This window comes from Thalia democratica, chromosome 6, assembly GCF_965202585.1.
Source record: "Thalia democratica chromosome 6, ktThaDemo2.hap1.1, whole genome shotgun sequence".
Taxonomy (NCBI): Eukaryota; Metazoa; Chordata; class Thaliacea; order Salpida; family Salpidae; genus Thalia; species Thalia democratica.
The window spans coordinates 11,308,645-11,320,582 of record NC_139170.1 but is presented as its reverse complement, the minus strand read 5'-3'; the positions used below and the strand labels follow the sequence as shown (position 1 = coordinate 11,320,582).

The following is an 11,938-nucleotide window of genomic DNA, read 5'->3' as shown; positions in this document are numbered from 1 at the left end:
GTTTTCTATTCATGTGATTTCTGAACGTCAAAAAATTTTACAAAGCAAAATTCTAAGATTTTCATTTTTGAGGGGCAACCGATGCACCCAAATGCATACCCTACTTATTATAGAAAATATTTTTTTTTCTCACAGTGCCTTATTTCTGGCAAAGTTACTGCATATATAGTTGTAAAAGTTTATTTTAAAAGCTCAGATTTAAGTTATAAGAGTTATTGAGTAAAAAATAAATAAATCTTTAAACTGCAAAATGTATTGAATTTTTCTTTAAAATAACCGTCTAATGGTTTGATCTTTTTATCAATAATAAAAAAAACTGTCAGTATGCATTATACAGGTTGCTGTTATTAATACTTAATGTTCATTAATTCTTATTTTGTTTTAAATTACATATGAATTAAAATATTTATGATATATCAAAAATTATTACTAAAATGTTTAAAAAATAACTATTCATCTATTTCAGACCTTAAAAGTATAATGATGAAACTTGCATTTATTTTGATAATGTTTGGAATTTTTGTATTTGTTGAAGCAGAAGAAAGTAAGTATTGTTTATTCTGATGTTGATATAATGTTCTAGAATATCAATTGCATTAAAATATATTTAAACTGAATCAACTTTCTATATGCCTACAGAGAATAGCACAGTTTATGAATTTCCTTGATTTTTGAAATTGTACAAAAAAAAGCACAAAATTACAATAGATATTCTAGAGTTGATGATGAAGAGTAAGAAAATGTCTTAGGTGCATTTAACATGGGTTATTTAGAAATATTGTTGGAGAGAGCCATAGCTTTTTAAATTTCTTTAAATAGGAGCTTTTTGAAAAAAAAGTTTGAGAAACTCTGGTTTAAGTTATGTTTTCTCAAAAGATTAAATATTGCCTGTTTTGGCTAATTTTATGTTTTGGTTTGGGTTGCCTCACACTCAGAATACTTAGAATATTTTTAAATTTAGAAAATCTCATGTTTACTTAGGATAACATGTAACTGAAGGTAGAATTTAAATTAAAAAGTCTTTTTACTCTTGTTAATTTTATAAAGATTTTTTTACAAACACTTTTATTGATAAGTTAGTTTTAAATACAACTTCTGTCAAGTAATGCATTTTTAACTAAAAAATCAACTTATTTAAGAATTATCTACTAAATAATTTACATTTTATTTGACTTGTACTGTCATAGTTTTTTTCCAGCACAACAAGTAGCATTAGCCTTTTATTTTAAAATTTTGAGTGTGTAAGAATAAAAATTAGAGTTCATAAGCACTAAGAATTCATATAAAAAATTTCCTTAGATTTTTTTATTTGAAATTTTTGTGAGAACTCTGTATGTTGTTTGTTTATGTTAAATAGATGTTTGTTTAAGTAAAGATAGTAAGGTTATATTTGTTGGTCAAATGGTTGACAGCTACAATCATTGCATTTTAAAATACCTACTCCAACTGTAAAGATAAAATCATAAATTATACTTAAAAACTCATTTAAAAAAAATATCAACAAACTATACTGTGTTTTTGCTATATATTTTTTTAAATATTTATTTTAGTTGTTGAAAATATGGACAAATAACATTATTAAAACTAAAACAAGTGTTTTTAGCTGTTTTTGTTTCCTTTGAATAATATTTTACTGATTGTACATTTAATTAAACTTTACTATAAAAGAATGTGTTGATGGAACTTCAAAAGTGTGCACTCCATTCACTTATGAAGGAAAAAACTACACTGATTGTGAATCAGGAAGTTATTATGATTGGTGTCTCGTTGATGGTCAAACTGGTTCAATTTGGACTAATGATTATTCTAAGTGTGGAAAATGTAAGAAGCCTGAAGAAAACACCTATGCTAAAAGTTGGTTTATTTTTCTCATTGTTTTTTTTTTTGAATTTTTGTTTACTTTTAATTGAGATTCGTCATGGTAAAGTTTTTGAACTATTTTTGTTTGCAAATTGAAACTATTTTTCAACTTCTTTTTTTTTGAATATTAGCGCCATAACGGTAGTGCAACATGATTTACAAAAGTTAACATTTTAAAATTGGCTCTTGAATAAAATTTTAGGATAGAATATAAGTAAAATTTTACAGTGCAAAAAATGAATTTTACTTTTTAGATCTAGTAATTTTTGTAAAAATACTCCTATACAGATCATAGAGCAAAAAAAAAAGTAGTTTTGTTTAATTTAAGTAAAAATACTAAATTAGAAGAATCTAAACCCTTCCCAAAAAATTTGAATTTTTGTATAAGTTTGGCTAAAGTTGTTTAAAAATAGTTACTCAATATAGTTAAGGAAATAGATTATTACTAGTTAGTTTTATAACTTTTTTTAGTTTGTACCTTCCATAAGGAATGTATTAAACTCTCTGATTTTTATCTCTTATATTTCAAACTTTTTTCAAATGTTAAAGATCAATTAAAAGCTTAGTTATTTATGTAAAAAGTTATACTAGTTTTTTTTCACCTAACCTTGTGATAAGTCTATAAAAGTCTTAGTCTTGAAAAGTGTATGTAAACCAACTATTCTCAAAACTATAAAAACCGTACACAAATGATGACATAATGAAACTATTTCGTGAAGTCTGAATTTGTTTTTATTTTGAAAAGAATTACTCTTTTTTTAGTTTTATATACAATAGTCTATCAAATCTGCAAAAACTTAATATAATAATTTTTTTTTGTTAAAACATATTTGTACTAAATTTATGTTTTTTACTTACCAAGTTTTCATTTAAATTTTATTCTTTTCTCAAGTTTACACAAGTTTGTATTTTTGTTTGAACAATTTTACTAACACTGTTAAGTAACTTTAAAAGTTAGTTATCTTTAATTTATAATCAATAAGTTATTTTCAAGGTTGCCAAAACCTTGAAACCTGGAAAAACCTACAAATAGAGAAATTTTAAAAGAAACCTTGAAAAACCTATAATTTTGAACAAAAATCACTAAAATTTTTGATAAAAATAATTCTTAGTAGTTCTAACAATATATTGAACTACTTCATTTCAAAAACTTAAAATACGCTTGTTTCTTTAGTTATTAAATAATTTAACTTTAATTAATACTCGTAGGATAGATTTCGTGATCGTTTATTTCTTCCTTATTTTATTAAGTTTTTAAGTGAGGTTGTTTGAAGAAATTCATTGAATTATAAATAAGATCTATGAATTGCAAAAAAAATAAAATAAGTTGATTTTTTTGAATAGCTTACTTAGCTTAAGTAGATAATAAGTTACTTTCTTTTTTTTATAAATGAACACTATTAAAATTTAAATCTATAAGTTTAAGATATCAGCTATAATATATTTATAAACTAAAGTATATTAATATACATAAAAAAAAGTAAAAATAAAGGAAATTTTTATAAAACTATGCTACTCTTTTCAGTTGTAGTTTCTTCAACGCATTCATCACACTTAGAGTGGCCATTACCTGAACCTATTCAAAATAAAATTTTGATTAATAAAAAACGCTTTAAAAGTTTTTAACTATGCAAATACTTTTAAAGAAACCGATAATTATAAATTGAAATATATAAAAAATATTAAAAATTATTGTTTCTACACAGAGTGTGTAAAAGGTACAAATAAAGTGTGCACACCATTTAAATACAAAGGCAAACAATACAATGATTGTGAGTTTTATGATGCTGCATATCCTATTTCTGATTATGATTGGTGTCTCTTAGATGGCCAGACAGGTTAGAGTTATTTAGGCAAGCTTTAGTAAAGAGTTTAAAAAATCTTTAAACTTTTCTTTTTTAACACTTTATGCTTTTAAGCTATTTGTTTACTGTAATCGTATGTTTTAAGATTTTATAAGGCACTTAAATATCAAGAACAAAATTTATTGAAGTAACTTTTCAAACAATTAGTCTAAATATTTATTACAACCGAGCCATTTATATTGAACACATTTTAATTTTTTTTGAATAGGTACAGGTAGTGACTATTCTTACTGTGGTGAATGTGTTGAAGAAACTACGACTGAAACCACACAAAAATCATTACCAACTACTAAAGCTACAAAAGCTTTCACTAAAAAAACAAAAACAATTAAAAACCTTGTTGCACCTAAAATTAAAGGCCTAAGTGACAAAAGTAAGTTTTAATTAAATTGTTTTAAGCTGAAAGGAAATGTTTACACAGGTTTAAAAGTGAAAAGTTTTCTATAGTACTTTTTTTTCTAAAAAGCAGTTAGCAATAAAGTTTTAGGTTTTTAGAAACTAAAAAAAAAATATTATATAATTTAACTTGTTGTAACCAACAACAATAATTTTGATAAGACTTGCTACAAAATAATCTCAAATAAATTTAAGGAAAAAAAGAAATGTGTTTTATTATATTTTTTAAACATCACAAATCAACTATTAATACTAAAAGTTTTGATCAAAAGTATAGTTTAGGTTTTTTTGTAATAATAAAAACTACTTACTGTTATTATGGTACAACTACTTTTCTATGACTACTACTTCACATGTGTTTATATAAATATTTTGCAAAAAATGTTATTTAAAAAAAAAATTAATAGAAAAACTTATTTGTTGATAGTTCTTTATGAAATTAATTATTTTACCATTTTTATTAGTTCAGTTTAGATTTAAACTGCAGGGTTGCCACAACTTCAGGAAAAACTGAAAAAAAGAAAAAAGTTAGGAATAAATGGGGGTTTTTGAAAAAAAGTCAGGAAGTTTGACAAAATTACTGTCAGTTCAAAAATACAATTTTTTTTTGTTTTCCAAAGCCTTCAAGTGGTAAAAATTAGTAAAATATCCTTTATAAAGCTGCAAAAATTTTTTATTAATATATTTAACAACTACCCTATTTAAACAAGCACTTTTTTTATGCTTTCTAGTATTAGTTATCTTTGGCAAGGATACTTCCATTGTGAAACTGTGATATATACACAAACGTTTTTTTGCATTTCTTTAGTTATGTGATATCTCTCATGTAGCCTTTTTTGACATTGTATCAGAGTACCCAGCCTGTTGTTGCCTTTATGCATGAGGATATTTCTTGCGGGGTAATTATATTGCTGTGCATCATTATAAAAGACGTGGTAGTTACGAACCTCAGCCTTAACCAGTTATTCAAGGTTCAGTTGAATGATCAATCTTCCCTAAAATCTGCCCTTTATTTTGGTTGTGTTGTAACCAATTTGCTTGCAAGTTTGAGGAAAAAAGACCTAGTTAAGGAACAAAAGGTCTTAAATTTTAACAAAAAATGTAGAGTATTTGTTATAGAAGCGGTTGGAAATTTCCGGAGCAGAATGGCTATTGGAAGTACATTCGAAAAATATGTCATGCCTAAATCCGCATAGTCTTGAAAAATCAGGAGTCACAATTGTTGTAAAGCATTTTGCCAACATTGTGCACTCCTTAACAAAATAAAAAATCTGCTCCAACTCTGAAGGTGATGCTAGTATTGAACAATTTATAACTTTGGTAAATTGTTCAATGAATTCATTAAAGTTCAAAAGCTTCAAGCAAAATGAAGGTCGTTTGGACCAATTCTATTTTGAAACATTGAAAGTTCCTACCAAATCTTCTCTCGGAAAGTTGTTGCTGCCATTATTTGTGTTGCACAATGACCAGGCTGAGGTCGAACGAGAGTTTAGTATTAACACAGCTATGCTTGAAAACAATATGAAAGGAGAAACTATTTCATTCAGAAGAGAAATAAAATATTATATGTATGCATACAAACTAGAATGTACCAAGTTAGAAAATACAAGTATTTTGCTGATAGAGCTGTTTATTGCAAATACATCAATCATACGCAGATAGTTTAAGTGATGTAATGGAAGTTAGACAATTGAATTCATCAAAAAAACTGTTGTTTTAACCTGAATAAAAATAAGATTGAAAGCTTTTTATAGTTTCAACTGTTTCATTATGTATTTTAGAATAAGTTTGGATTTAGAGCTTAGATTTATAAAAGTCAGGAAATTTTTCTCAGCTTGATCTGTGGCAATCCTGAAATTGTTATACATCAAAATAATAAAAGTTTATTTTATGAAAGCAAACTTTTAACAATAATTTTTTTTCTTCTTATATAAAGTATCAAAGCCTCTTAATTATACCATAGCAATTGATAAGATGTTTAAAATTTATGATAGAGAATTTAAGTATTTGTATTCAGTTGATGATGAAATGAAAAATATTATTTTAACCACTTAGTTTTTTTTGGAGGACAAAAACACTCTTTAGATTTTTAAGCTTTAGAGAGCATTTTATGTTCGCTCAAATACAATCTCAAACACAACTATACAGAATGCCAGAAAGACACCGGCAACATTTGCGTGCCGTTCATATACAAAGGGGAGGTGTACAACGACTGCGTGCCGCCGACCGCAGGCTGGGTCCAAAGTCCTTGGTGCCTGATAGCCAACCAGACCGGTTCGTTCCCGGACTACTCGACGTGCGTGCCTTGCGAGGAGGACAAGTACGTGTTGCACGACACCACCAACTACAAGCATCAGGCCGATGGAGACGGCGACGCTCCTGCCATAAGCGAAGGTTTGAGTTTGAATAATGAAAAAAAAAACTGTTAAAGTTAAGTTGCTAAAGTAGTAACTATTTGATTTTAACTGGGGACAAAATTTAAAGTTACTTAAAATGTGACTGTTTGCGAATCAAGAAGTTGTAGTGTCGTCTCTGGTATTTATTTAAGTTTAAGTGTTGTTGATAAACACTATACAGTTTTATATAGCTTTGAAATACTTTCTTTAAAAAGTAACCTAGTTAAAAGACAATAAAGTAAAGTTATAAAATTTACAATAGTCCAGCAATTTAGCTGCTAAATAAAGTTAAAATAGATGAAAAGGAAAGTGATGTGGTTGAGAATAATATTCAAAACTACAGCTACTTGAATTAAAATAAATTTTTGGTTGTATTTTAACAAAAAAGTAGTTATTTTACTAATGTCCTAATACTTTTTCAAATTAATAAGCTGTACTTTTGTGTTTGTAAAATTAATATAATCCAATAAATTAATTTGTCTATTTTAAAATAAATATTTTCTTGTTTAATTCTTTATTGTTTTAATCTTAGTTGTCTTACTTGAATTTTTATTGTTTTCTAATTTAATTTTAGATAACCAACATTGCTATGTGCAGTTGACTATTTTATTACACTTGAAAAGGTCGCAATTTTTTAGCACTGAAACCTGGTAGTAAATGAAATTTTTAATTTGCACATCTTTATTTATTTAAGGTTTTCAAAATTAATTTAAAGACAACAACAATTAAAATTCAAAATTATGTGTTCTGCATGTAAATAGTTAAATATTTACCTAAAAAATAACTGAGATCAGTGAAAAGAGAAAGGTAAAAAAGTTAATTAATTTTTTTTTCAAAGTTCAGCCCTGTAAGGTCCGTAACAGTTTCATTATAACATAATCGGAAAATACTTAAGTAATATTGTAATGTTTGAAAATAAAAAAGACTTGGTCATAAGCTCTTCTAAAGTTTAACCAAGTTTTATTTTGTCAACATTTTTTAAAGAATTGAGCTTCGAAATTTTAAGCATATAGATTTTTTTTCTTGGTTTAATATTCTTGCATAAAATATTGATCAATGATGGTCTTAGTCATTAAAAAAATTGCTTTTGTATATTTGTTTTGTACATTGAATGTTTTCTTTTAGCTTTTATCGTAGTAAAGAAAGCAAAAAGTTACAAAACATTTAAACTATCTATTTAGTGTTTTTTTAATAAATTATTTTGCTTGTTACCTTATTAAGTAATAAATTAAAAATAAAATTGAAATGTTTTATTACATTTTTATTTTTTACTTAAATTACACAATTAATGCCAATATTTTTATGTTTTTTTAATGTATTTTAATATTAATTTTTTCAATAAATTAGTTGTTTTTATTGTATTTAATTACAAACTTAAACTATACTCTAAGCATTTTAACTGTAATTTAGTTTATAATGTGTAAGTTTTTTTATTAGTTATAATAATCTTATTATTGGTAATATTTATAAGAAAATTGACTTTCTTGGATATTTATAAAAGTTAGAGTTACCTAAAGATTCCTTTGTTCCCAAATTTTGAATTACCAGTTCAATTTTAGAAATGCGCAAAATATTGTTAGTATAGAAAGAACTTAAAAAAAAAACTGTAAAAGATTAAATGTTTGTGTCCAAATTAGTGTTTCATAAAAATCGGAAAACCCGATTTGTTTAGTTTTTTAGAAAACAGTTTTTATTGATAAGTTAGATGCTGTTATACTATTTTTAAAAGTTATACTTTCTTATGTTATGCTTTTTACTATAAAATTAGTTTGAATACTTGAAATTACATTTCGATTATTTTTTAATAAGTATTATACTTGTAAAATTTTGATACTATATAATAATGATGGATAAAACAAAAAAATTGAAAAAAACAATGCTCAATTAAGTTAAACTTCTGACCTTTAGTATTTGTGAAAATTTTTTTACATACTAGATATATGATCTTAAATTCGTGTTAAATTTAATTAGCCACACTGTTTTTTTAGTTTGAAACCGCATTTATAATTGGTTATAATTTGTGTGTTGCAAAGTAATTTTTGTCTTTTTCCTTGTAAACTTCTAATTTCCTATTTAACGATACAGCAACACACAGTTATTAGTTAAAAAACAAATTATTTAATTACCACAAAACATTATATAAAATCAACGATGTTTTTGTGCTCAACGGGTTGTTAGCAACTTTTTTTTCCAAAACTTAACATTTGTATCTGAATTTATAAATTGATATTTTTATGATTCAAAAACAATTTAAGTAGAGTTTGTAATCTTATAGTTATAAAATCTTTTGTTTACTTTATCACTGGTCTAAAAGTATGCAATATCTTTAACCTCGATTTATGTTTGATATAAATTCTTTTAGTAATATATTAGTTATAGACTGCTTTTAATTATAAAGTTTCGTATGGAATGATATTATTTTATCAAACAGTTTAATATAAACAAAGTAAATAGGATTTTATGAAATTTTTATAATCAAAAGTTTAATCTTTGTTTTTACCAGTAAATTTATAAACAATTTTTTTACTTAAGATCAAATAAAGTATATGTACAATTGTTTACACTTTTTTTTCTAAACTTTAAATTCATAATTCATATTAAGTTTAAGAACAACGATATAGTTTAGATACTAATAATTTAAATCAGTTGTTGTAGAAATATTTTATTTTAATTAATTTTAAACTTTTTGATTTTCATTAAATGTATAAAAATTTTAAACTTTTAATTTACCTCTGTTTGTATTTGTAATTTTATGCATTAACAAAAAAAAAAGTTAAGCAATTGATTGTTCGTTTTACAACAATGTAGTGTTTATGTACTTATAAATAAAAGTCTTATAAATAAACAATTATTTATTTTCTTACAAGTACTTGATGTTTTATTTTACCTGTAGTGGAATCTACCTTGTGTTTAAAACTCTATAAAAAAGAAGTTTTTTTAAATGTCAATTATACAATTATACTTCAATAAATTTGTATATAAATTATTTAAACTAGTTGTTCAATTATCATAAAGTTATACAAAAGTAGCTTCAAAGCTAAAATAACAGGGTAAGTATTAACATTTCTCCCTTTAACATATTTTTACTATTTCTTTAATATATTTCAATTAACAGGCACCAGCGTTATAATGATACTTGCAGCGGTGGCCATTGCGGTCGTGTTGCTTGCAGTTCTTTCAATCCTCGGCGTTATATGGTTCGTTTAACTGTGTTTTAAACTTCAATTTCTACCAATTAGCATTTGAAATTTGTTTTCGTTTCTTATTATATTTTCTAACGTTTTCAAATTTCATTTTAGTAAATTTATACCAGATTTTACGCTTGTAGCATATTTTACTGTCTGTTTAACTTGTTTGTTTTTGTCAAATCGAAATACAGATACTAGTAAGCTTATTAAATGTATAAAACTTTATTTCACAATTCAAACTCATATTGAACCTTCAGTTTTGCCGAAGAGAGAGCATCACGTATCATTTCTTAAGTCATGTGTTTATGGCGTGATGTTATAACTGAGGAAAACCATACTGGCTTACACAACAACTTCATATGCGTATAATTTTTATCTGCAACATAAAAGTCATTTAGAATAAAAGTTTTGATGTTTAGTAAAGTTGTAAAAATCTGATATGGCTTGCATTATTGTTTTTTGATCACTGACATGTGTCTTTTTATAATGTAAAACCATCGAAAAATGATAAAGCGGAATATAAGCGTATAGATATACAAATGTAATAAGCTTTATACTGCACCGTGCCACCCTTAACAACAGCCTATTGCTTATTGTATGGTGGCGTAATCCAGCTCATCTTTGCTAATGATAAACAAACTAACAACTAATGTAATTGTGTATTGATGTTTTTGGACTATTGTAATTTTTTTTTGTTAAATGTCGAGCTATTTCAGAACAGTTAGATGCAATAACTTGAGGATTTATGTTGCTTTATGAAATTTTCCAACAAAACTGTTAGTCTTTTTCTTGTAGCTTGTAACAAGGATTATGAATTTTTCTACAAGAAATGTTCTTTTTATGTAACTTTTCGCAACAACCCACAGGTAAGTTTTATTTTTCAAACAATTTTAGGTATAGAAGGAACAAGGCTCGCAATTTGTTGATTAAATACAACCAGGCAAACTCGGAAGAAAATGACAAATTATAAATTGGTCAGTTTTTTATTAACTCCGTAGCCTAAATGCGATGTTATAAGGCTTCTAATTAAAATGGTTTTTGCTTTAGCTTAAAATCTAGATTAAAAAGTCATTAAAAACAGTCGATAAAATGCATAAAAGTGGATACATTTTAAAAAAGCTGTATAGTTAACTAGTTTTGTTTATTTGTCTTATTTTACCAAAAAAAATTGGATAAGGTTGTTAATAAAAACAAAAAGGCCTAATATATAAGTTATCTTTAAGTATTCAAAATAGTTATTAAAATGTTTTTATTGTTTTTACCTCGCTATTTATTTAATATTGCCAATTATAAGGTTATTATAGTTCTACCTCTGTAAAAATAATGATGATGAATTTTTTGCTTAAAAGCTATTAATTTTAAGTTGTAAAGTTTTACTTATCACTTGAAAATGTCAGATCTTAGCTATTTTTAGTAACAAGACTACTTTTTCACAGGCAAAGTTTTATTGTTGCGTCATAAGTGCTTGAAAGAAATATGAAGAAGTTATTTTTGGTGGTCTATTATTATTTATAAGCTAGATTGGTGCTACTACTCGTTTAAATATTGCACATTTAATTACATATTGCCTCTTTAGGAGTTTTATTTGTTTTAGTCAATGAATTTACACAAATGTTACTTACTGTACACACATTACAATTAAAAACTTTATATTCAAATAAATTTAGTTTCGATCAAAATTTTTCAATATAAGTTGTGTTTAAATTGAAGTTTTTTTAAACAGTTTTACGATTTAAAATCAATAATCTTTTTATTACAATTATCAGATATCATGTTTTTACTTAGAGCGATCAAGTGTTTTTGTCTTGTTTCTACATTCGGTACATAATGAGTTAAAATTAAATTGTTGTATATATATTTTTTGTGTGTATAATTTTACTGGTAACTAACTCTTAATGCAAAGTTTAGTTACAGCTTATTTCAACAAGTAATTGCTTGAATTTCACATTTAACTATAAAAATTTATAATTAAACCTCTGAAAATTTTAATTGCAAAGTTTAAGCCATAAAAGAACAAACTTTTCTTCATAAGTAATTAAAAGCAAGCTTAAAGGTCTAACTAAATAGTAACAATAATTTTTTTGTATACGACCTTTGAACTTGTTAAAATTCTATCCAATGAAAATGATATTTTGTTAAAAAGTTAATATAATTCTTTTGAAATTTTTTAGAATATTTAAAAGCCTAAAAAGTTTGTCCACACTTGAAAAAATATAACTTTCCTTCAAAGCTA

General features: G+C 25.2%; 1 protein-coding gene across 2 annotated transcripts; it reads left to right on the top strand.

Annotated features, from left to right (window-relative positions):
• The first annotated feature begins 470 nt into the window (after nucleotides 1-470).
• On the top strand, nucleotides 471-11,542 carry LOC145838511 (uncharacterized). 2 transcript variants are annotated; one of them, XM_082946119.1, is made up of 8 exons: nucleotides 471-544; nucleotides 1,669-1,854; nucleotides 3,567-3,698; nucleotides 3,934-4,098; nucleotides 6,270-6,515; nucleotides 9,633-9,714; nucleotides 10,600-10,679; nucleotides 11,142-11,542. In XM_082946119.1, the coding sequence occupies exons 1-7, from the start codon at nucleotides 481-483 to the stop codon at nucleotides 10,673-10,675; spliced, it is 951 nt and encodes a 316-aa protein (XP_082802245.1). In that variant the 5' UTR covers nucleotides 471-480; the 3' UTR covers nucleotides 10,676-10,679; nucleotides 11,142-11,542. The 2 variants fall into 2 exon arrangements, with proteins under 2 accessions (XP_082802245.1, XP_082802246.1); XM_082946120.1 differs by lacking the exons at nucleotides 3,567-3,698; nucleotides 3,934-4,098.
• The last annotated feature ends 396 nt before the right edge of the window (nucleotides 11,543-11,938 follow it).

Excerpts from the sequence above, each read along its gene's own strand:
- LOC145838511 (XM_082946119.1), top strand. The coding sequence starts at position 481 with ATGATGAAACTTGCATTTATTTTGATAATGTTTGGAATTTTTGTATTT. Across the intron at positions 3,699-3,933 it reads TCTCTTAGATGGCCAGACAG|GTACAGGTAGTGACTATTCT; the intron begins GTTAGAGTTATT and ends TTTTTTGAATAG. Across the intron at positions 4,099-6,269 it reads TAAAGGCCTAAGTGACAAAA|AATGCCAGAAAGACACCGGC; the intron begins GTAAGTTTTAAT and ends ACAACTATACAG.